The sequence below is a fragment of the Sinohyriopsis cumingii genome, unplaced genomic scaffold (genome assembly GCF_028554795.1).
Source record: "Sinohyriopsis cumingii isolate HCF-2022 unplaced genomic scaffold, ASM2855479v2 utg001747l, whole genome shotgun sequence".
In the NCBI taxonomy this organism is placed as follows: Eukaryota; Metazoa; Mollusca; class Bivalvia; order Unionida; family Unionidae; genus Sinohyriopsis; species Sinohyriopsis cumingii.
In genome coordinates, this window is record NW_028316043.1 from 749,363 (window position 1) to 776,687 (window position 27,325).

The 27,325-nt window shown below is 33.5% G+C and overlaps 1 protein-coding gene across 1 annotated transcript; it reads left to right on the forward strand.

The window, feature by feature from the left end:
- Nucleotides 1-18,263: 18,263 nt before the first annotated feature.
- On the forward strand, nt 18,264-23,678 carry LOC149771653 (uncharacterized). Its single transcript, XM_089948274.1, has 5 exons — nt 18,264-18,393; nt 19,005-19,090; nt 19,378-19,472; nt 21,328-21,435; nt 23,359-23,678. The coding sequence occupies exons 1-4, from the start codon at nt 18,317-18,319 to the stop codon at nt 21,430-21,432; spliced, it is 363 nt and encodes a 120-aa protein (XP_089804400.1). The 5' UTR covers nt 18,264-18,316; the 3' UTR covers nt 21,433-21,435; nt 23,359-23,678.
- The last annotated feature ends 3,647 nt before the right edge of the window (nt 23,679-27,325 follow it).

Here is a 27,325-nt window from a genome sequence, read left to right on the forward strand (position 1 = left end):
TTTAGTACAAAAGATGTGTGAACGTAGCTTTAATGTTAAATTGATATGCAAAACAAAATTAAGATAATCTATCACTAACAAATAAAATATAAATGATTCTTACTATCAGATTGAATAATTAATTGATAAATAACCCACAAAATACTGAATATGTGAAGCAGCGTGGAAATGGACATTATGCCGTTACCACAGTAAAATAAATATTATTAACTGAGTTACAAATAACATGACTAATACATGCAACTATTTAAATACTTGAATTAATAGAAAGCTTACGTTTCTTAATAGTTACTAGAAAGGAATAATTAAAATTACTGGTATAATCAACAATTTATCGATGCCCTAAAGACAAAGAGCGCCTGAAGAACACCTAAACATAGAAGTTGGTTGTTTAAACGTAATTCAAACGGCATTACTGTAACATTATTTACATAATTTTGATAAAATAGCAATTCATTTGATGAAGAAATAGCGATAATGAAAGAAGTTTAATAGCTGAAGAAATAAAGATATTGAAGTAACTTTGATATAGAAGAATATATAATACATTATATTACAAATACCGTGATAAATTTGAACAATAGGTACATAGAAGGGGACGAATAAGTAGCTCAAAAAGTAAGACATACATAAGTTTTAACAAGAAGATACGTAAGTGAAGCACATAATGCAATACGTATCTTAAATAATTGAAACCTTTCGTTCTCAATTTTTAAATCTGTGATTCTCATCTATTTCTCAAAGCAATGTCTGATAAATATCAGAGAAACAGAAGAATTAATGTCAAATAATATTAAAACGGTTACATTTAGTAAACGTTATATTTTAAAAATAGGTCTATATGTTTGTACTAAGTTGCATTATTGCATATAGTTATATTTAAAACAATATGTCCATATGTTTGTACATGTTATGTTTTCTGGGGTGATTCATCATGTGTAAATGGTGATTGGATGTTTCAAACAATTAAATAGCTAAACAAATATAAAGAATAATGAAATTAATGTAATGAAGCAAAGATGACAGAAGAGGATATATTTTAATCAAGAGGATATATAGTGTCTACTGTCCTTAGGTTGCGTTATGCTTGGTTAATCTCTCTATAAATGAGTGTCAGATGCTTTAAATGGGCACCAAACATGAAATTCAAAATGACCAATGTCTGTTTAGTGAAACAGAAAGATGATTACAAAAGAGATGATGTGTTAGAAGTAGATTTGTACGTACCAATGCATCTTCCTACCTTTTCGCTATGAACATTAGTATCAGAAAAATATTAAGAAGATTGCAGTTTGTGATATTTATCATCAATACAGCAAAGGTTGACATGTGATAAAGAACGAATTAATCCAGTAGTCATCAAGAAATTATAAACACTAAAACCAATGACAAATTCGGTACGGGAACCAAGTAGGATCAAATTCAGTACGAAAACCAAGTACGATGAAACTTTTAAAGTCACTTTGTTATGAATGTGTGAACAAGAACGGAATGGTAGATTGAGACAATAGGCAATAAGGGATTTTTTATACTTTGTACATGAATAAATCCATGTTTGGAATAAATATTGAAAGGTACGTACATCTATGAACACAAACATTAACATCTTTATTTTTGCAAATATAATAATACATGACATAAATTTGCTTTTCATACGTATGATGAATTAAAAAAACATGAGCAAAACTCAATTACGGAAGGTAAACAAAACGGTTGATATTACTATTTTATGATAAGTTAAAAGCAAAGAGTACGATTCTATTTGATTTTTAATTACAAAAATCTTCACTGCGCATGTCATAAAACGAGAACCTCCATATTGAGAACCTTGATTGTGTAATTTTGCACTTCTACTGAAGATTCATAAGAGAACAATACGATACTCTCTCACCCAAGTAATACAATTCTGAAAAATCGGAAACCGTGCAATAATTGTACGGTAAGCAGATTCAGACCAATTCCATAAGTGTTCTCTTCAGATGTGTGATTATAAATGTATGGCAAACATGTTTATAAAGACCCTACCCAACTATATACAGGTTATAATTTTAATTTGAAATGCAGTGGGTTTTAGCATTTATCTTAATAGAAAAATAGAGGTCGTAATATGGAAACATGATTAACAATACTTACAATATTACTCGGAACGAAAATATATATACCAGTGCAAATACATGTGGTCTTTTAATGACAAACTATGTCAATCAAGTAATTGAGTTTCAACATAACTTGTAGGCATATAGCATTTGAAGGAGTACGTAATCGTCAAGAAAATTGAATATTGTTTTTAAATCAACGAAGACTGAGCCACTAGGCTCGCCTGATTCTATTGTTTGTAGCCACTTGCCTATATATTTCGTCAATGCAAATTGACATGAAAGTTTGTGTCGGAATCGTGAATTTGTGATTCGGAGGAGAATACACATGTTGAGATATATGAAAAGATTCGTCAGGACATGTTCTAGAATAACATTGAAGTTGCATGCGGAACAGAAAGATTTCATATTTGCATAAATTATTCTTTTAATTTCTATCAAGAATTGCAAATATATTTGGTATTTTCAATACTTCTGTAAATTGATTTTAAAGGACAAATAACTAAAAACTTCTTCCAAAACTTAGAGATTGAGAAAATGGATGATTTGTTAGAGTTTTGGAGGGAATTATGTCTAGACCCGTTGATTTCTTACAATCAGTTTAAGTGACATTACCAATAGGTTCGGTCAATGTCATTTGGCCTATATTAATACATAACAAAGAAAAATAAAATGCATTCAAAATCACTGCTTTGTGAAAACATTTCATAGGGATATCAAAGTCATGTCATACTATGTTTTTTCTAGTTTCCATGATAATGAACAACACAAAATGACGTGCACTTTGACAACAATTACTTCATTTGGTGCGGGATATTAAAATACCACCAAGCGTCAGAATTCGCCCCTAGCAGCTAGACTTCTAAAAGTTCTGAATGTACGGGTTGCATTTCCAAGTCTTCAACGCTTGGATACTATTGATTATTTTTCTCCAGTAGACTAAATAACTTACATAACTGTTATTTGTGTGCAATAATTGAGGTCTGAAATATACTGCATTTTTCTCATTGTTCATTCTTCATCACAACGATTACAAACGCTATCCAGATAATTAAAATGGAGACTATTTGCTGCATGTATATTAAATTTACACTTGACACCATTATTTTAATACGACCCCAACACATGTTCTCAAAGAAGTCAGTTAACATTATCATGGATAGCGTAACGAAAATTACTACAATTTTGTACAAAATAATATGAATTCGACATAAAATCTGGTGCTGCATCTTTCTTTCACTTCCTTCATAGTCATGTGATGGCTTACTCTAGATGAAAATATATTCTGTGTTAAAGAGAAAATGTTTCAGACAAGTTTAGACTGTGGTGCATATTGTAGCTTGAATTTTCCATGATGAGAATCAACATCTCTTAGAATTATTATAATCGAATTGCTTAAAATCTTTATGTGGCTGAGCCAGGTTATCACTTGTTATATTATAAAGTGTTTTTTTTTACTTCTCATCGGGTCAGGACAAACATTTCCCTAATATTTGTGTAATATGCATTACATAGATATATTGCTAAAACACATTATCGTAACCAACTAATCGATACGACAATATTTTACCAAGTTACTGTGCTTTCATTTCACCAAGTCCTTTGAGCTAAAATATGCAATTACACAAAAATGCGTTTTTGCAAGTTCTATAGCAAACAGTTTTCTGGGCCACAATAACACATCGGATTCCACAAAGACTGATCATATCATTATTTGGGTTCCCTCAACGGGTCTGACACAGCAGTTATTTCCAAGCTGTTTAATATTTTCCCTGGCTTTTATATTTGTAAAATATGAATTACAGCAATATAAAATGTATCACAGACTACCCTGAATATCAAACTACACATTCTTGAAGTACATTGTTTCTAAAAATACTAAGATCCAAGAGTGGGGTGTTACTTATAGAAGCTATTACATTATGTCCTAATTTTACAAAAACTGCTTGAAACGAAGGATCACATCATTGTACATGTAAATCATTTATAGTCGTGAAATGGAAAGAAATAAAGAAAAACAAACAGGTAAATCGGTTAAAACAACAAGTTCCGTGTATGTGTATAACAGACGCCATATGTATACATGTTAAGTGTGTTTAAGTTTTAAATGTGACCTTTGAAGTTATCTTGTAGAATTAATTAGTAATTACTTTTAAATAATATATGAGAGGAACTAATTATTTTGTATAAAAAAATTTTGAAATTTTTGAGGCAATTACTGATATGAACAAAATATGATACCAATATTTATACATTCACTTGGATATGTTTGTCATGTTTACAAGCTATGTATTCATTAATTTCCTGTATAAATATTTTCGTGCGACAATAACAATAATCCAACTTACATAATAACCAGGACTCTCAAATGCTACAGATTATTCTAACTCTTTAGATAAACAGATTCTTATATAATATTTTGACCTTTCTAACCTGAAATTCATCAGGGATGATTTATTAAAAACCCTTTAATAATTTACATCTAACCTTATTTTCTAAAAATTCAACCTCAGTTTTGTGTTAGACATTCCGCAAAGACCATGCAGTGTTAATTAATGAAATAATAAACTCGTAACAAAACGAAACATAAAAAGTATTGATTTCAAAATCAAATTTATACATGCGTCATGCTTTGTGTTTAATTACCCACGGCATATATTAATATTGTGACTATGAAATGCTATTTGTAAGCTTAGAGATTTTGAGCACATGGAATTACACGTTTCTTTATGTCAGAAATATGCAACTTTATGTGTATATTTTCTCGCACGTTATTTCTTCAGGCGACTATATTCGACCACACCTATACACCGCCTACACAAGAATTGCAAACGCATGTTAGATTCAGGTGCAACTACTTCACAATTATTGGAATCAACTGATAATCTCTTATTGATAAACTATATGGATAATAATTGATGTGTTAAATGATGAAGACTCTATTTCAAACAGAGTTCATCCAATGATCATACTTTGATATAGTGTACGAGGAAAATATATTATTTTACCACAATAAGCGCTTGTTGCAATTGCAACTAAGTCCTCCGTCACAATATAATCTCTATTATCACCAATAACAGAAATGTAGGTGTATTTACTCAGATATTTTACATACATATCACTTGTTTGTCAAATAATCTTCATAAATACTATTCAACACAATACATGTAATACGTTGCCAATTCATTTTGATAACGATCCTGGAAAGAGAGGGACATATGACATAATGAACGAGGTAATGAAATTAACGAATAGTATGGTACACGGATTTTACATTGTAGTTTCAATGTCAGAATGTTACGCAAATACAAATTCCACTATCAAATCTTACTGTCTAACAATGAAATATCAACTGTTGAAATGGAACACCGTGACACAAAATAGAAATGATTGGAAGGACGTGCAAAAGTAATGACATTATGCAGGCACTATATTATTGAAAATGTATTAACAGGGATCAAACTAAAATGAACATTCCATGACAATTGGAAAGACTGTAGCTAAGGTCGTATTAAGTCCTCAAAATAAAACTAAGTTTAATAATAGTTATTCCACGTTATATAAACAACGGAAAGATTTTTCGATGCACTGATGTTATAGAAAGCAAACGTAATGGAAACACACTGAAATACTTATAAGTACAAGTTGATTTTTTTAACGGTATTTCAAATGGATTCACTATATAGCATTAACTTTCGATGAAATAGCAGGTTTTGGTGTTGAAGAAAAAATGACATTAAAATAACGTTTACAGATGAAGAAATACAAATACTGAAATAAGTTTGACAGAAGGGGGTAAAATACATTTAATTAAAAACAAACATGTGCTATATTTGAAATAGATATTGAACGACGAACGAATATATGATACAGTAGAAAAGGAAGATCATTTAACAGGACGGTATTTATATCAGCAGAGGTACTAGTTGGCTGAGTGGCCTATAAAGAGCTCGCCTAATTCGAACACTGCCATCTCACCTTTGTCTGCGTGGGTTCGACTCGGTCTATCGCTCGCCTGTACTGAACACTGCCCTCTCACCTCTGTCTGCTGTGTTCGAGTCGGCCTATAAAGCGCTCGCCTCTACCGAACACTGCCATCTTACCTCTGTCTGCGTGGGTTCGAGTCGGCCTATGTGTTTATGTGAGAAAACTGTCAGTAGATCAGTTGATTCTCGTGGATCAGTGGTCCTTACCAATTTTTCCCGGTTTCTTCCTCCACCAGATATAATGGTCGTCATGCATAGCCTATTGTGTGCTGCGAAATGGAGTTAAGCTCCAAAACAACAATATTTTAGCTCAGGTACATGCTGTCATCCATATCCTAAATATTACAAACCTTTAACTTAACAATGTCGTTGTACCTGTGGTTAAGCTATTAGGCATGCATTTAGCAATATCCTACAATATTATTTCCATAATGAATTTTCTTATGTAACATTTTATAACTGAAGACTTTAAAAGTCTACAATGGTGTAGTATCAGATAGTATCACCTTCTAACGAACCATACCATTTAAAAGTTGGTAACGGACAGTCTTAAAATTGCAACAGAAATGTTCTAATAGATCATATGAATTACATTAACAGAATTGATCTTAATATGCATATAGTACACGCCCCAACGTTTCTAATATTCATCCTTGTTTACAAGTGTTTGTGATCATAATTTCACTATTATTCGATGATATAGATTTATTGGGATCTATAGGTGATATGTGAAGCATATCATTGGCTGGATGCACTTGAAATATCAAAAACGGTTATTTGAGTCATGAGCTAGCTTGCTTGTTGTATTTCCTTTTAATTTAGTACAAAGTAAATTAAGCTCACTGTATACTGGTATCAAACATCCCATTCCCCACATTGCCTCAAACTATGTGGTAGCTAGTGTACCTTATTAGTTATTTAATATGCGATCGGATAAACATAGTTCTAGAAATATTATATTTGTTTAGATGAGTAGACACTTTAAAGCATGCAAATTGCTTCAAATTTCCGTTTGTCACTATCTCAAGGTTAGTGGTATTCTTGTGCTTCCACCCTTGATATCATTTATTAATCTCCATTACTAACACAGACCTATTTCATTAACCAACACATGAATGTTGCATAAGATTATGGAAAACATGTTATATCTTTTCCGGTCTGGCCTGGTATTTAGAACAAGGTGTTATAAATGGATTGGTTTGAAGCAGGTGGTGATAGAAAGGTCGGATTAAGAAACGACCAATGGATCGGCAAAAAATATACTAGGATTAGTCAATGTAACAACACTGCTAAGTAGATCCTCAACTCAATGGCTCAGGTCTTCATTAAAGAGTTACGTAGCACTGTTAGGTAACGTAGAGCTTGTCTGCGGATATATTTTCCTATCTTATTGTCACCTGTTGTGCTGACATTAAACCGCAATGTACACTTTCTAGGTACTGTTGTCAATAAAATGGAACATTTGAGTAAACAATATTGGAGCTAGCGACAGGCCGAGGACCTAACGCAATAATCTGGAATATAACTCTTCTCATTGTTTGTTTAGTGTTTACAAATATAAACATTTCAATTGGCATATTGCAATTGCCGCGCGATTCACTGTAAGCCTTTATTGCTTCCCTACCCCTGGACAAGATGTGAAACGTTGTAAAAGACTCAAACAACCAGTTGTTTTTAAATACTATTTATTAGCCATCTTTGCTCTCTACCATTTGTGAGTTTCAATTGAAATTTTTTTATCAAACTTTAATTTTACGTTAAATTGTAGTTTTCTCACTTTAACTATTTATTTAAATACTATTAAAATTCAAATTGTCTATGTTGTTTTATTTTGAACATATTTTTAGATAGAAATTGTCTTGTATGACAACTATATATATTTTAACTGCACTGAAAAATTCATGTATGTAAGAAAGATAGAGCAAGTTTAAATGTGTTGTCTCCAAAACAGTTAGACACACGACACAATTTCAGTCTGTTCAAGATGATCTTCAGCATTATTTTACTAGCATGGCTGATCAAACTGATATTTCTGTAATTTTGGCACAGCTGGAGATTGCCTTTTTTTGGGAAGTGTTATAATCACTGACTGGGTCCATTGTGTTGGCCATTCACCTGTCTGCCAGATCTTGTTGCAGATTTTTGTGAGTAGCTCTTTCAGTGATTCTCCCCCATTCTTGATAAGTTCAGCTGGGATGTTGTCTACTCCAGCTGCCTTCCCATTCTTCAGTGCTCTTATTGCTGACTCCATCTTTTCTTTGAGAATGGGGAAGTTATCATCATTTGAGGAGTCTGGAACTTCAAGCACCTCTGGGTCTCTGTGGACTGATGGTTGTAGAGTTCTTTGCAATACTCAGTCCATCTTTCTGCAATGTCACTCGCTTCTGTGAGGCATTTCCATTTTTGTCTTGAATGGTACTGACTCTTGGTTGTTTCTGTTTGGTGAGGTCTTTCACAATTTGGAATGCCTTTTTGCTGTTATTCTTTATCAGACTGTTCTCCATTTCTGTGCACATTTGTCCAATCCAATTTTCTTTTGCTTTGCTCAAGTTGTTTCTGATATTCTTGTTTATTTCTCGGTACTTCCATGCCCCTGTTGTGTGTCTGGTGTTTTTTAGTTCTCTTCGGGCATCACACAACTTCATAATCTCTTCTGTAACCCAGGGGTTTTTCTTCGGGCGACGGAGACCAATGATGTCCTTGGCAGCTGTTGTCATGACTGTGTTGAAGGTGTCTGTCATCTCATTGACATCACCATCCATCACAAGGAGTGGAGCAAATTTTCCTCCAATTGTGGCTTGGAATGACTTGCAGATCTTAGGGTCCTTCAGTTGTTCAAGGTTGAATTTGAGCCTGATGTTCTTTGGCTTGTTAATTTTCTTCAGCCTCACTCGGAAGTTCATAATCACGAGGTCGTGATCACTCGCAACATCAGCACCTGGGAATGTCCTTGTTTTTGCTCTATTGATGCCAGATCGGTAACGGTTTAGAACCAGTATGTAGTCGATCTGGTTGTGATGGGTTCTATTTGGTGAGTGCCATGTGCAGCATCGTGAAACTTTGTGTTGTCCCAGAGTGTTGGCTAGTACCAAGTTGTTGTAGCTTGCGAACTCGAGCAGCCGTCTCCCTCTTTCATTTTTAATTTCATTGCAAGAAGGTCCACAATGTACTTCCCAGTCGTTTAGAGCATCTTTGCCAACTTTGGCATTCCAGTGTCCTTGGACGATGAGGATATCTTTCTTACTGACCATGTTTAGAATACCCTGTAGTTTGTTGTAAACCTTCTCTATTTCTCCATCATCATGATCGGTAGTTGGAGCATAGACTTGGATAATTGTGATGTTAAAGGGAGATACTTTCAGACGAATGGAAATTATTCTGTTAGATATGGGGCAGCATTCAAGCGAAGATACCTTGATGGCTTTGTTTACAAGGAAGCCTACTCCATCTATGGACTTGTCACACTCTCCACTATAGTATAATATATGCCCATCTTCGGTTTGGTGTTCTCCTAGGGATTTCCATCTAACTTCACATAGTCCCAGAATGTGCCATGTGTAGTGTTCCAGCTCATGTGTCAACTCTTGGAGTCTTCCAATTTGCGCCAGAGTTCTAATGTTCCAGGTGGCGATGGCAATGTTGTCTCTCGCTCTGATTTTATACATAGTACCAGTAGCACACTTGTCACCTCCGTCCAGGTGGACAACGGCAGGCGCGGTCCTTGTTGACCCTGGCGACGTCCGATCCGGTATTTTAAGCTCAGATTTGTCCAGCATTATCAGCGTGTCTTGGGCAAAAGTCGTCTGGCGAAGCCCATCCCTCTCGAGACCAAGGAGTTGCCAGAAGAGAATGTAGTACATCGTCCAGCTGCCTTAGGGTCTCCACTCCGGATTTTCTTTTGGGGTTTACTCCCTTAGCCTTTGGTTAACCAAAGCCGACCTGCAAGGCAGCAGAAGGCTCGTGGATGGGCGGGTGCGTCCATTTCCCGAGCAGATAAAGCATCTGCCACTGCCCAGAAATCAGCCCACTACACTACTAAGACCATTAGCAGCATTTGAACCTGTCTCTATGGATTTCGTACGTACAATCGTGATGAAGAGTGCACCAAAGTCATGGGAACTTGATCCAATTCCAACATCACTGGTGCTTGAGTGCTTAGATCCAGTATTGCCTTTACTAACTGATGTCATTAATACCTCTCTCTCATCTGGGGAATTCCCATCTTTTTTCAAAACTGCCAATGTAAAGCCTCTGCTGAAGAAACCAACTCTAGACCATAACGATTTAAAAAGCTACCGCCCAGTTTCTAATCTCCCATTCATTTCAATAATCTTAGAAAAGGTTGTTATGTCCCAGCTTGTACCTCATCTAAATTCAAACAGTCTTTTTAGCAATGTACACTCTGCATATTGCCCTTCCACAGTACTGAACCTACTCTTCTAAAAGTAGTTAATGACATTCTCTTTGCGTTGGATAGCGGAAAGATTACAGTTCTCACCCTCCTTGATTTGTCTGCAGCATTTGACACAATAGACCATGATAAATTACTTCACCGTCTCCAGCATGTACTTGGCATTCATGATACAGCCTTACTCTGGTTTAAGTCCTACTTGGTTAACAGGACACCAATTGTATCTGCAAATGGAATACACTCCAGCCCAGTTGATCTATGTTATGGTCTTCCACAAGGGTCTGTTCATGGACCTGTTCTCTTCATTCTGTACACTCAGTCGCCCTCAAGTGTCATAGATCATGATCCAGTGTCTCGCCAATTGTACGCTGATGACACACAAATATACAAATCTAGCGACCCAACTGAAGTTGATGCTACCATCCAAGGTGTAGAGAGGTGCATTTATGATGTGAAGTCATGGATGACTTGTAACAAGCTGCAGATGAATGATGATAAAACTGAGGTCATTCTGATCATACCACGAAGACTTTCTCATTCACATCCTTTACCTCAAACAATAAATATCATCAACGCCAACATTAAATTCACACAGTCAGTACGAAACACAGGTGTTACCCCGGACAGTACTCTCACATTGCACTAACATATCATGAACATATACAAGGCTGCATATCTTGAGCTGAGACGCATTAAAAACAATTCGCAAATATCTTTCAGTTGATGCCACTGAAACACTTTTGTGTTCATTAGTACTTTCTAGACTGGACTATTGTAACTCAATTATGTCTGGATCATCTCAATGTCGACTTCAGAAACTTCAGAAAGTTCAAAACACAGCTGCTCGGATCATACTTAGAGTACCACGATCAGACCACACCTGCCCGCTGCTCTGCACCCTACACTGGATATCCATTCGATCCAGAATCAAACACAAAATTTGTTCTCTGTGCTACATTTCACTGTTGGACTCTAGTCCAACATACCTATCTGACCTCACCAATGTATACACACCAGCAATATACTTACGCTCCTCTTCTGACAATCGTATACTCATTATTACCACTATGAAAACACAGTCATATGGACATCGTTCTTTTGCATAGCAGGGCCCAGCAACGTGGAATGAATTGCCCACTGAACTTAAACACAAAGACACAGTGATCACATTCAAGAGTGCTCTCAAAACGCACTTATTTCTACTGCAAGAACAAACTTAAAGACCTAATAATGGTTCTTACCTGAAATATTCTCAGCATGTTTTTTATGTTTAAATGTTTTTCTAATTTCATGTTGCTTGTTTTTTGTAATAATATTATTATTGTTTTATCTTATAGGTGTTGTTTAATGTTGTAAAGCGCTTAGAGCTTCTGAAGATTAGGCGCTATACAAATTCCTCATTATTATCATTATTATTATTTGGCCTATATCGTTATGTGAGAAAACTGTCGCATCAGTTGATTCCCGTGGATCGGTGGTTCTTATTATTGAAGACTTTGAAAGTCTACGATGTGGTAGTATCAGCTAATATCACCTAACGAACCATACCTTTTAATAATTGGTAACGGACAGTCTCAAAGTTGCAATTGAAATGTTCCAGGAGATTATATGATCAAAATAAGCACATACTACATGCCCCACAGTTTCTAATAATAATCCTTGTTTACGAGTGTTTGTGATCATAATTTCACTATTAATCAATGATATATATTTATTGGCATCTATAGCTGATGTGTAAAACAAATCATTGGCTGGATGCACTTGAAATATCCAAAACTGTTATTTAAGTCATGAGCTAGCTGGCTTGTTGTAATTTCTTTTAAAATAGTGCAATGTAAAATAAGCTCACTGTATACTGGTATCAAACATCCCAATCCCCACATTGCCTCCAATGTTTTCGTAGCTAGTGTACCTTATTCGTTATTTAGCATGCGATCGGATAAACATAGCTCTAGAAACATTATATTTTTTTAATCAATTGACACTTTAATACGTGCATATTGCTTCACATTTCCGAGTGTCACTTTCTCAGGGTTAATGCTATTCTTGTGCTTGCACCCTTGATATAATTTATTAATCTCCATTACTAGCACAGACCTATTTCGTTTACCTACACCTGAATGTTGCATAAGATTATAGAAAACATGTTATATCTTTTCAGGTCTGGCCTGGTATTTAGAACAAGGTGGAATAGTTGGATTGGCTAAAGCAGGTGGGGATAGAAAGGTCTCATTAAGAAATATCCAATAGATTGTCCTAAATATACCAGGTCTTCATTAAAGAGCTACGCAGCACTGGTAGGTAAGGTAGAGCTTGCCTGGGGATATATTTTCCTATTATACTGTCACCTGTTGTGATGACATTAAAACGCGATGTACACTTGCTAGGTACTGGTGTCAATACAATGAGTCCACAATTATTATATCTAGTTACATGCTGAGAACCTTACACAAGAAATCTGGAATATAGCTCATCTCATTGTTTGTTTAATGTTTAAAATTATAAACAATTAAACAGGCATATTGCAATTGCCGCGAGATTCACTGCTAGCCTATCGTGCTTCACTACCCCTGGACAAGAAGTGAAACGTTGTACAGACTCAAACCAACCACTTGTTTTAAATGCTATTTTTAGCCATATTTGCTGTCTACCATTTGTGAGTTTCAATGGTAAAATTTGTATTAAACTTTAATTATACGTTAAACTATAATTTTGTCACTTTATTTATTTAAATACTATTAAAATGCAAATTGTCTATATTGTTACGTTTTGAACATATTTTTGATAGAAATTGTCTTGTATGATAACAATATATATTTGAACTGCACTGAAAAATTCATGCATGTACGAAAGATAGAGCAAGTTTAAAAGTGTTGTCTCCAAAACAGTTCGACACACGACACAATTAGTTTGATTCGTCACAAATCGTGTTTGCTCTGAAAATCAAAACGACTTCATAAATAAGCTTGAAATTGGAATGGAATGCAAATATAAAAGTTTCATTACAATTTACCTTAAATAAATTTGCCTGATATTTCACAATCATATACTTTCCATTCACTACCAACTATAGTAGTAACATTCAGGTGTAGAGTCTCCTCTCTTATTTAGTAGGTGACGAATGACTTAGATGTAGACTTATTTGTTGTTCATATTGTGTTATATCCAAATTAAATAGATATGGGGAAATTACATTTGATCCCTTTTCTTTAGATATCGTTAGAAACTTTTTCCCTCCCTAAACTGTATAGTCTATACTGTAGTCTTTACTTCCATCTTCTCAACAGTTAACACATAACTGTTTATTAACAATTACTGAAAGCCATACAAGTAGATGTGTTCCTCATATAATCATCCTATAATAACACATCAATAACTACCTGATCCATAACAAATATTGTAATAATCTGGAGGCAAAATATCAGCTAGAAATATGTGTTCATACCTATTGAATAAAAGCCTTATTCTGACTTTATAGATAATGTCTCTGATACATTTTAAACAGTATCCCAAATTTCTAATTGCATTCGGCGCAGCAATACATACATTATGAGTATCAGGCCCACACATACGATACAATGTTGCATTTATTTTAAAAATTAAATGTTCAGATTTCTAAAATTACAATTGGTAAGACAAATTAAAAATTGTAATGTTTCGTTTAATTATTTTATTCTAAGGTCATTATACTCAACCTATCACAACTTCATGTTTCTACCTTTAATGCTAAACGTGGGATTACAATTTAAATGTTTATGGCAAAGTGACTGACAGGCCGTATATGACAGTTATATGACCTGTATATTTCGTACGTTTGTTTGTCAGTATTGAACTTTCTGGTGTGTCAAATTCCTAATGAATATTAGGTTAATGTAAAATGGATTCAAAGGTAAACTGACGGTGATATTCTTTCTATTGGTTTACAGGCAGTTTTCGAAAAGCTGTACTGTACATAAAACGTTTAGTTGGTCACCGATTTCACTTGATAACCAGATGCAATGCCACATTGCTCAACGTGCACTCTTGCCATAATACATACAGAAAACTTCACTATCGTACTCGTACTTATTCTATGAAAGGAACAATTTCCATTAAATCAATACCAAAGTTGAATAAATCTAAAATCTAAAGTGACTTAATCTAAAAATAAGTAAATCTACCACGTGCATCAAACTTACAGCTAGAAAGGATCTAACATAGTCGTACTTGTTATCGCTACTATCTGTCTTGTAAACCATGCTGACACTTCCACCCGCGGAATACATGTTCAAATTGACAAGAGACATGGGGTTTTCACTAAAAGACTTCCAATGATGTATACATCTTCCTGAACAAAAACTGTGCCAACCATGTCAGCTCTTTTGAAAATATTGTTTTCGATGAAGACTGTTCTTATCTTGAATTCCTGAAATTTGTGTGGCTCAATCGACGAACTCCTGCTATCAAAATGACATAACTTATTCAGTGTTAAGACTTTCGAGGAATATCGCTGTTATGAAATAATTTTAAATTTACTTTGTGATAAATCCAATGAAGTAATCAAACAATGTGCCTAACACCTCACAAACAATTTTTAAGATTTTTATGAAATTTGGTATTTCACCTAGAAATGTCGAATTCATTTACTGTGATGACAAATTAAATATTGGAATAGCTTATACTTTTGGTAAGTTCTTTATCGCAAAACAGATAATGGAAGGGCATGCTAAAATAGTAGACATTTTCCTGCAAAATACGTTTATAAATTTACAGACTTAAACCACTGATAAAATGTTAGTGTTGCTAAGCTTAGGAATGTATTCCTGGTAAATTCACTGAAATAATACATTTATATTTACAAAACAATATTAGTGGTGAAGAAGACAATATAACATGACGTTATCTATTAAGAGGTACAGCGTACAACAGTGATTTCAAATAGGTCTCGTTACATTGTGAAACATTGGTTAAATATAGTCAAGAATGGAATTACATCAAGTTTGGATTAATCAAAAGGTTTGCATCACTGGCCTATTTCTGAAGATTTCTATTATAGATTTAATTATTGTACCGATAATTAGATTGATCGTCTCAAGAACAATAGGCGAGAGTTACTTTATGTAAATATTACTATATTTTACTCCAGCCTTGGAGTAACATTTTGTCATTGACAATGTGAACACTGAATTAAAATTTCATTAGACGTTTACACATAACCGCTACGGAGACCATGTGCTTCTAGGTTACTTGACGCAAGTTCAGATTTGTTTTTCTTCTAATTCTCTCATTCCATATTCCCGTATTATATTCCTTATGCAAGAGAGAGATAGAGAGAGAGAGAGAGAGAGAGAGAGAGAGAGGAATGTCCAAAACAGAGATTATTCCGTGTCGATGCAATTCTGCACATCTTTAATTCATTTAGTAAGGGAATATTGTTTTTATCACTATTTTTGTTACAACGCTAATGATTAATCAGTGAAAATGATATCACATAGAGAATATATAAAAGATAGCCTAATGTTGAAATATAGCCTAATGTTGAAACAATATTATGTATTCGTATTAATGCGTCAAGGGCGTATATAAATTTGACATATCAATAAATGTGTATATCAAATTGTTTTATTCAAAATTGTTATTATATTTTATATTTTTGATTTAAACTAAAATTATTTCTATATTTCTATCGTTCACTTTCATAATTCAAAACCTTTTCGACAGTGAATGAACTTTTCCTATATCTACTCGCATTCCCTCTAAAGGTGGAGTCACAAGTTCATTATAAACATGTTTACGACACAATTAGGAACATTCCCCGGGGGAATGGGGTTAGAAGGTTATAGTCGATATGCACATAAAAGCCCTACCTAAATTCAATTGTACATTCGTATATATAGACCAAAACAGTTGCGAAACGTTCAGTTGTTCGAGTTCTGGTTTGGGAAAAGCTTCAGAGATCACGTCTACAGTACACATTGAGACAGGTTATAATACCTCTTTCTTCATCCTCTCTCTATGTTAATCTTTCAATATAATGATCCTTACACACACACACACACACACACACGCGCACACACACACACACACACACACACACACACATATATATATATATATATATATCTTGATTTTATATATGTGACGAGTGTCGGGAATGCACGCAAATTATTACCTGATACAAATGTCCATAAGACGTTTATTTAAACTCTCAAGGCTCAGAAACCGTTTCTGTACAAATGCTTTCATGGGATATTGATAGCCTTGATGGTCTCATCGAATAATATCATAGTTCAGGTTCTTGTAGAAACCGGATGCTTGAGAATTCTTATCTAATTTTAATGGATGATGACATCTTGCAGTAACTGAAAGTTTGTCTTGGAAAGAACGATGTCATTTTGTAACGAAACAATTGATCTTGTCTTGGGAATTAAGATATATGTGTTAAAGGCGCTGAAAAGGCTTATGATGAGGATATAGAAGGAGATGTTTGCAAAGGCCTTTTTTCGATGCTAGGTTTAGTGATGTTTTTTCTTCTTCATTTGGTCTCATTCAGAAGAAGAACTTAATAGGTTGCTTAGCTTCGTTAATTACGTTTCATTGATTAAAATTAAAATTAAGGTTAGTAAAGAAATTGTAGACTCCTCATTTGTAGGAAAGAGAATGGAAAATAACTTAGTGAGTTGTTTCTTTGGTAACCGCGTATACTTATTGATCTTTTATTTATGCAGGTTACTTTTTCTGTTTTATGCCGAACCACTTTTCTTTGGCTTATGTCGCTAAAAGATCCATGTTGACTTTTCTTCTTTGATTTTGTGCAAATATTTCTAACTACTTTATCTTTCCTTTTATGGTTAATGGAGATACCATAACTAAGATGTCCTTCTCCACAGTCCTTGTACGTTTCCACCTCTTCTTCATTATCCGACCAACTGACTTTGTCTTCGAAAGCGTGTAAACTTTTTTATGTTTGTATTGAGATTTTTTGGTACTTGTGTATTCTCATCGTAATATCTGTCCATTCTGCTACGTGGATTAGAAGTAGCTGATCTGTTTAAGAGTTTATCCTTTTACTAGTTGTTTTACTTATTTACTTTATTCGATAATTGTGAGTTTATTAGTCAGTCATTGAATATTCATGATGTTATTGAATAGTAAACACTAGAGAATTGTGCATGACGTCCAAACTCTGCATGATAAACAAGTATACTGAAGAAGGAATCGCAAAATACTATTATGTATAATTCCCATTTACTAAGCATTTACTATTCATTCATTCACTCAAGTGAAAACATATTCGTATTTTATTCAGAAGCTTAACCACCCGGAATATATTAAGGTCTTTCTGTTATGCTCTTCCAGAACTGCGGTTGTTGACTAAGGTTATCTCTTGTTCGCTGTAAAGACGTAGTCAACGTACTTTAAACAAAATATGACTCACCAAATAGACAGAGAAATATAAAAAACTCGATTGTATTTTCAGTACATCATCCGTCATGCACTTTTGTGATTGGGTAGTTTACTCGTAATATGATTACCACAGGTAAACATATTTTGACGTTAAGGCAGCGTCTTAATGTGGCAAATTAACGAAGGATATCTAAAATAAAATATTACATACGCATGGTTTATCCAGTTCTATGACCGTTTTATTTTCAGTACAGTGTTTGAAAATCTAAAATATTACACATAAACAATTTATTAAAATAATATGAATCACTACTTGGAGTATTTTCGTGTTGAAGCTGCTTGGTGATGTGACAGATATACTGTGGCTATCTAAACTAGAAATTTACAAAATCAAAATTTATACATTTATATCAGTGTCGCATTCTCTGTTCTAGGAAATGAAGTCGTTTGGTTTAGCTGCAGTCTTCGTACTTGCCCTCGTCATATCGAATGTACTGTCTGATTGTCCGGAAGGGTAATGGCATATACTTTATATGTAGTATCGTAATCACTCCATCTCAGTGTGTACCTGAGTACATAAATAACTCAGATATTATATGACTGCAATCATATATCACATTTGCTATAGACGTGCCCAACGTTCCCTACCATAGGTTATATCTCGGTACAAAATGTATTCAGAATGTTATTAGGGTTCCTTTTATGAACATAGATTGAAGATATAAAGTATTTGGTCACTTGGCAAAAGCAGAATACATGTATGAAACGACAGGTAATTTCTTTAAAAACACCTTTAGTATTCTGAAACTAAAGCATCAAATATGTTACAAAATAATTGTCAAAGAGTACTTGTTCCTTCGATAATTTAAATTTATGGATTCTCTCGAGGAACGGAAACAATGCAAAGTTGGCTATTTCGACTGATTTCCATACTTAAAGTTGTTTTTTTGCATTTTCAGCAGCGAAATTAAAGACGTTGAGATGAGTTTCTGAATATATCTCCGAGATATACAGATATATATCCATTAGTATTCTTACGTTAATAGTAAATCGGTAGCTTAAATCCGTGATGACCATATATCATTTACATAATTCAAAGTCTAATATACCTTTTACCCTTTTCAGAGGTTGCGAATGTAGTGAATTTTGTGTTGACAGCAGCAACAAATGGTGCAACAATGACACTGACGCAGACTGCTCGTGCAAGAAAGGTTGTTTTGATAGTTACATCTTTCTATTGTTCCCTTCCGTTTTTTCCAGAAGATTATTATAGTTCTGGTCATTTAAAACATTCTACTACTAAAGCTTCTCCTCTGATGTATCAGTTAATATTTTTCTATTTTACTACTCCTGCTGCTACTGAGACTGATGTTAATACTAATATTTCCACTTCTGTTCTTGATTATTAGTTACATCACTGTAACAATCACTAACAATACCAGCAAAGTCATCATAGTAAACATCATTATCCTATTAATCTTCGTTATCAATTTTACAGGCTGCATGATATATGACAGCCTTCTGGAGCCCGACGAGACTAAGGATATCTACTGCAATACAATCAGTTGCTCAAGAGAGGGTGTCTCGTCAAGTGTAAGTAAAACCTATGTTTAGTTATTCTTGGCATGCAGAATTGTAAAATGAGCACACTCTATGACTCATCTACAATCACATTATATAAGTGTGTTTTAACTGTGTTGTGGAAATATTAGTGAACAAAAACAGTTGATCTTAAGTTGTGCACTTTAAGTGTCAATGGCTGTAGAATTGGTTTAAGCTCTGTAGTGTGTCAAATGATGAATAAAAACTAGATTTGCTGTTAAGCAGTACCGTGTCTTGTCAGCGAAAGAATGCAGAAAGAGATTGGTTTTAAGCTTGACAAAGTAGGTGTGGACCGACCAATTGATTGTGGGATTGGTCTAATGCTATACAGTGTAAGTGCAGATTGACTTATGGATTACGGGATTGGTCTTAAGCTATGCAGTGTAGGTGTATGTAGATCAGTTGATTATGGGAATGGTCTTTTGAAATGTATGTCAACACATCAATCTACATGCTATATTGACATATTATATACACAACATTTACATTATTTGGTCATTATAGCGTATCATTGGAAACATTAAATATTCAATTTGTTCCCTGGCAACGGATTAGTTCGGGAAAGTGATTCCAATTATCCTTATTTAAACATTGAATTTGTGACTTCGTGTTGGGTCTACCAACCTATATACTTTCCTATGGTGTTTGTTTTGGATCTGCTTTAGGGTCAGTATTTATTATGTTATACATATCTGATTTAATTTTTATCTGATTTAGCTGTAAGTTTTAAGATATTTTTATTTTTTTTATTTCATTATGTTGCAATAACTTGACTTGGAACTCGATACTTTTTCAACTAAATAGTTTGATATTGACTGTTCATGTGTGTAAATATATAAAGCTGACCTAGTTTCCGACCTTATTTCAAAATTAGTAACAGTCATGTCAACAAGTATTTATTTTAATTTAATTTTATTGTAAGAATATTAATACCGAGATCGAGGCTGTGTTGGCTAAATGACCCTCGACGTGTAAATAGTTTTAGAGAAGTAAACAACTTTTTCGCGGAGTAAAATGATTGGTTGTTATCAATGTGATACTGGGGCTAAGTGACTTTTTGGGTATGTAAATATGATCACGTTATGTCGTTTACTTCTGTTGTAGCCAGTTTTCGAATTATATGTTAATTTTTCTTTAGATTATTTGTATTGTAAAAGATTAATTCGTTTCCCTGGAAATATTTGTGTGCTCATACAGAATTCTTAAACAAGGACATTTCCTAAAAATTGTATTCGGATTTCCAACACCGGAGTGTTACTTTTTGAATTTCTACAAGGACCTGCAGACCACAACATAATACAGGATGCAGCATACGTTAACGCCTTCCATCTTGGATTCTTCGTCGGGATGCGAACTTGATTTCATTATAACACTTCAATATTAGGATTTCTTAAATTTTACTTGTGGGTTATTTTCGGATCATTTTTTGATTTGATTCTTAAACCGTAAATACTTATTTTTCTTTTTAACAGTATTTTTCCTGCCTAAACATGTGACATAAGAATTAGGACAACTTCTACTTTTCATGTATTCATTACATTAGAGATTCATGTAGAATAAATGTGAATGTGGACAAGTATTACAATCACTATCTCATTTAAGAATTACATCTTCTCCTTTAAGCAGAAATGTTGTAAAAGGTTGGACCGCACCTTTCTGTGTGAGTTTCAAACTATTAGTATCGTGGAATGGCTAGTGTCATAGTGCTTACAGTGGCTTTCTGGCTTAGGTAAAACAAAAGAATCGCGCTATACCTGTCCGTCGTTGTTGTATGTGTTTTGTGGACCTCTTTGCGTCAATCTTTCTTACTGAAACACGGAATGAAAGATGGTATATTTAATTTTAGAGTACCTCGAATTATTGGTGCAAGCCTGAAGGTCTTCAAGCTGATGTCAACTACCCATCAGATTGGTATAATGAGCCAAACTGCAAAGACTACTCCTCGACTTAACAGGTAATGTGGCAGAAAGGTAGATCTTTTAAGTGTTTTGACCGGGCTAATCACCGTGTCAGAGATATGTATGATACACTGAGATGAAAGTTCAATTCGAACAAATTTTCAAAGACAATATATTTAAATTATGAAGCAATTTAAACAAAACCTAGTATGTTAATACATGTGAAATCTCATTTTGTTCGATCGACAATTTCGTGATCAACTGGCATTATTTGAGTATGTTTTGAAACACATGTAGCATTTTAATAGACTACACAATCCATTGTCAGACTTTATAAGCGCTTGTTTCCAATCAAATGATAAAATGTGATTTGCGTTTGACAATATCGTTTGAGTAAATTGAATGTTTACACGTACCGCAAACACAAGCAAGAAAAGCATCGAGATCTGATGTTTGTTCAAGATTGCCTGATGGTTTGGCTGAATATGTCATGTATATACTATGGTCTACACAGCCACTTTGAATAAACAGATTGGAATATTATGTAAATCATCAGATGCAGGATACAGACGAAATAGTAAATCTTTACACACACACATACACACATATGAATAACCCTAACTCTAACCCTTTGCACATTCGCACACAGACACACACACACACACACACACACACACACACACACACACACACACACATATGGTACTAGGACAAAATGGTAGCGGACAAAATGATACGGACAAATTCAAAATGGTATCGGACAAATTGGTATAGATTAAATGGTACAAACAAAATGGTACGACTTAAATTTTATAAATACGAAAAACACAAAGAAGGTTTTACTAAATGACATTAATAGGCTGCTATTGTGAACTGACCATAGATGATTCATAATAATTACCTAAACAAACAAAAAATTTTAATTTTAAAATAAAAAAGCAATATCAGGATATATATATATATATATATATATATATATATATATATATATATATATATATATATATATATATATATATATATATATGTGTGTGTGTGTGTGTGTGTGTATGTATATTTTATTTCGGATTACACTGGGCAGTGCATCATTACCTTAATGTTGCACTTGCTACATTTTTATTTGATTACCTATATACATAAAACTCACTTATTTTAACTTTTACTTTTTTTATAACTTACCTGTTGGAGATAAGCGTGTGTACCAGCGGATAAAGAATTTTCGAATAGAATCTTTTAGAGTGTGCATTTTGTATTTAATTACTTGCATACGTATTTTTATTTAATAATTTAATCTAATTTGATGGTGTCCAATATATGTAAATTATCTACCTATGGACCATTGGTTTCAAAATTAAATGTGTTTATAAATATAAAAAAGGTCATTGAAACTACCACAGTCAGCAGCTGATTAAAATAATCAACCACAAATCAGTTAATCTGATTTGATTTCAAGATATTAAAATTGAGTTCATTTGTTGCACTAACATTTTAAGCTGACAATGGAATAAAGAACATGCTAACGAATGTAATGATTGTGATGTTATTGTTCATAGCATATAAAGTATAATTAACAAGGTGTAGTATTTCAAAAATGTATATAGAAATGTAGCTAATGTTTATATTAATTTTTGATTTGTATGAGTCTTTAGGTGATCCATTAAAGGATTTGGTCTCTTTTCGATGTCTGTACGTCCCCCTGTTTAGACCAAAACAGAAACATGTATTGCTCAAGCACATTAAACTTGTATTAAATACTATTCGTCGAGTGTTTTTCATTTTAAAATAGTCTTGTACATATTTCATACTTCTTAATATAAACGCAGCACTATTTTGAATATGTCGTTGATAGTGAATTTTATGCCTCGATTTGTGTATTTGCCAACCAGCTTGATATTAATGGTATCAAACAGAAAGATATGATCCCGTTTATCACTGTACGAAGCTGCAATATGAGACATATTTTTGTATTCACATTTCAGTTGAATGTCTGATCTGAAGAGTAAGATCTGAGACTGTCAACCAATTTACAACAATTAAACAGATGTGGACAATTTAACAATCTCCCCAAGGGCAAGAGATGTGTTAGTTAGACCATATGTATGTGTGCCACCAGCTTTTAACGGCGAAACGTCTTTTTGCGGGTACTACAAAATTTGCTGAATATAGAAGATCAACTTCTGCATCCTTGTTTTGACATCAATGTTATATTTTATAGTTTTGCCGAATTAGGACTTATATTTTGAACAATATCTTTCATTATTATAAATTTGATATTATCAAATTAAAGATCTTCTCTCAGGCCTTGTGTTTGTTCGTTTAATAAAACGTAGATTAGTCGTCCTTTCAAATATTTTCTAACAGGATTTACTGACCTTTGGAACTCTTTTTATGAAAGATGAATACCGTTCTTATACAGAGACATATTGCTCTCAAAATGTATATTGTAATGTTAAGACATTTGTTTTCATATTTAATGGCTGTCAAAATAAAAAAGGAATTGCTTGCTTGTCCTTTTTAAAGGGATTTTAAAATTTATACACACAATATCAAGTTTAATAAAAAGAAGCACAAGAAGCTGTAAAGTGAATCGTGTTTTGCTAGTAAACGTACTAGTAACAATACTACATGGTTATTTCCCAAACATATGTGTTAACAATACCCTATTTCCCACCACTGATTTTGTGATCTCTAAAACCTGATGTAGTAACAATAATACAAAGCTCTCCACCAAACCGAAATAGTAACAATACCCTAATTCTATGCACTGATTTGTTTTCTTTAATACCTGGTGTAGTAACAATGCTACATAGCTCTCCACCAACCTCATCTAGTAACAATACCCTATTTCTAGGCACTGATTTGTTTTCTTCAAATTCTGATGTAGTAACAATACTACTTAGCTATCCCACAAACACATGTAGTAACAATGCCATATTTCCAGTCACTAATTTTATGATCTCCAAAGCCAGATGTAGTAGCAATACTACTTAGCTCTTCCCCCAAACCCATGTAGTAACAATACCCTATTTCTAGGCACTGGTTTTGTGATTTCTAAACCTGATGTAGTAACAATACTACATTGCTCTCCTATGCCATAATATTACTTGCTAATGTAGCATCTCTACATTGTTAAACTTGAAATCCCTTTTTGATAATGCTTTTCCAAGGTAACTGCATTGTTCTGAAGCTGTCATCATCAAGCCTGTTTTAATATTATGGCCAGTAATACATTCTTGTTGGAATAGCGGAAGGTGCTACAATATATCCAGTATATTGAAGTATACCACATTTTAATCATCATAAAAAAATATAAATAATTTCAACAGTAACGTAAGGCACAATTTCATTCTCATGTAATAGAATTAAAACGACGGTAGCATCTCATTCAGTTATTTGTTGTAGTTCTTCCATATAAGGCAGATATTGAGGTAATTATTTCATTAGGATACTGTTTGAGTTTCATATAAATTCTGTTCTACTCTTCCATCGATCTCTTTTCAACATATGGCCTACATATAGAGACATTGTCTCCACTAATACAGTGTTTTCCTCATTAGTTTTCTGAAAAGATAAAATACTTCATTTGAAAACATTGCAGACACTAGCATGGAAATTTTGTTAATACTATTTTGATCCACCATGCACACCTCATACAAGTATTCTAACCATATACTCTCAATATCTGAATCAATGATCTTCAATAATTTGAAACACCCGATTTTATCTTTAGAGTGATTACTATAGATAATATAATTGGAATGCTATATATAACTGTCAGGTAGAAAATTGCAATAAATAGACAAGTTTTATCGAGTTTCCATTCTCAGATATCTATAAAGAAAAAAATATTATCCTATAAAATCTGAATGCTGCAGGTGATAAGTATTCTAAGAAACTATTACCCAAACTATACTTACATCTGCCTCTCATTATGAACATACATTAATCTCTTCAAGCTCATTCTTTTGCCTTGATCTCTTGTCTTCTATAACTCCCATTCAGTGTGAACAAAAGTACTACATTTGGAGAATGAATTGATCTGAAATCAGAGATTAGGTGTGAAATACATATAAACTTGAATTAGGTCATACTTATCCACCTCCATAAATATAGTCTGATCCAGTGCCCAACATTGCATCTATTTGTTTTTTCAAATCCAGTCAGGGTATGCATGCATGGTTATGGTTTAGAGATATTGATACTGGACATAAGGGAGAGTCCCCTGCTCCAAGTGTATGATGTAAGGCCCATGTACAGATACAAGGATCGGGGATCTCATGAGATTTCTACTAAGGCACTTACAGTTTTAAACAAATATAAAATTATGGTGATCGCTTAACTCTTAAGAAGCAAGGTATTATCTGTGTTAGACTTCTTAATTAGAAGTGACCCACTTTGAAAATGACATCCAGAATATCAAAATGCAAAGAATTGACAAAGGAAACAAAATGAATGAAACTAAAATTCAACAGCATGAACGTTTACTGAAAAGTGAGCTTCTCACATCATTAACAACTGATGATCAGCATAATAAGTACAACCAAAATTCCATTTTGTCAGCTAAAAAAAATGATATATATCATGATAATGATAGTTACAGTTGTTATGATGATAATTACAAGAAGCAATTAAATATAATGAAGTTATTATTATTATTACTATTATTATTATTATTATTATTACTGTTATTTTTTCCTAATATAAAGACGGTACATTTTAAGAAAAAATGGACATTAATTTTGTCATAAACTTAAAACATCTTTTTTTGAATTTTTGAAAGAAGACGAGAAAGTTTCACCATACGCAGAGTGGTGTATTGGACACAAAACATAATGAATACTGTATTTATGAGATACATCATTATCATTAATCACAAATACAATTAGTATTTATATTTTGTAACTGCAAGGATAACAAATTGTGATAATTTCATATCTCACATATGTTTACTAAAACCTAACTTGGATGTATGTAGAGACTCAGAGTGTACTAACATAAATTTCTAATGCCACTGTGTCACAGAAATTGGTTATTAATGTTCGGCAAGTTTATTGATCTGGTGAAGTTAAGTAATTATTTTTCACACCTGCATGGTATTTGGGTGCAAACATTAAAGGATTGTGTTTGTAAATACATCATTACTTTATATATGAACTAATATTCAAAAGTTTAAAACCTTGATATAAATGTTTTAAATGTCTCTAAAATATGACCTTTAAAACTGTTTATGGTTATAGGGTCCTCTCAACAGCACACATACTTAATAGTCTAACTAACACATGAGCATACACAAGGGCATAGTTGAAAAATGGGAAGACCCAAGAGTGTAGTTATGAAACCTAATTTGTAATATTTAGTAGCAAGAATATTTTCAAGATGGCATTGATTGATTTCATATTCAAATATTTGATTTACCCTGTTTACCTTCAGTATCAGTTAGACCAGAAGTTGAAAGAATGCGTCAAGTTCCTGACAATTTGGTAATAATTATACACATTAGACTGCATGCGATTGCAAAACAACGACTTGCTATTAAGGCCAATATCCTTCAGATTTCAAATGGACATTAAGGTCCATACTCTTATCATAAACATTATATGTGAGAGTTACAGTCATTGCAATGATGCTTTATCACATATTTTACATCTTAACCTTGGCAATTATACATGAGTCAAGTTATTTAAATCATGGTCTAATAAACTTTCCTAACCTATTTGATCCTCAGGTGATGGAAATCTTTATTCCATATGTCCGAAAATGTTGACTGACAAACTGCATGATGCGTCATTTCTGTTTTTCATGTATATACTGCTTGTGGATTGTTAATTTTCTAGATTTGTAAGGCAGCATCGTATCTGGCATTCTGTCTGCATGATCTCTTCCTTGTTCTTGACTAATACCTTTTCTGTACCCAGCTGAAATTGTGATAGATTTCCTATCATTTCG

Coding starts and splice junctions, on each gene's coding strand:
- LOC149771653 (XM_089948274.1), top strand. CDS start 18,317: ATGAAGTCGTTTGGTTTAGCTGCAGTCTTCGTACTTGCCCTCGTCATA. Junction 19,091..19,377: donor AGACTGCTCGTGCAAGAAAG/GTTGTTTTGATA, acceptor TCAATTTTACAG/GCTGCATGATATATGACAGC. Junction 19,473..21,327: donor GAGAGGGTGTCTCGTCAAGT/GTAAGTAAAACC, acceptor ATTTAATTTTAG/AGTACCTCGAATTATTGGTG.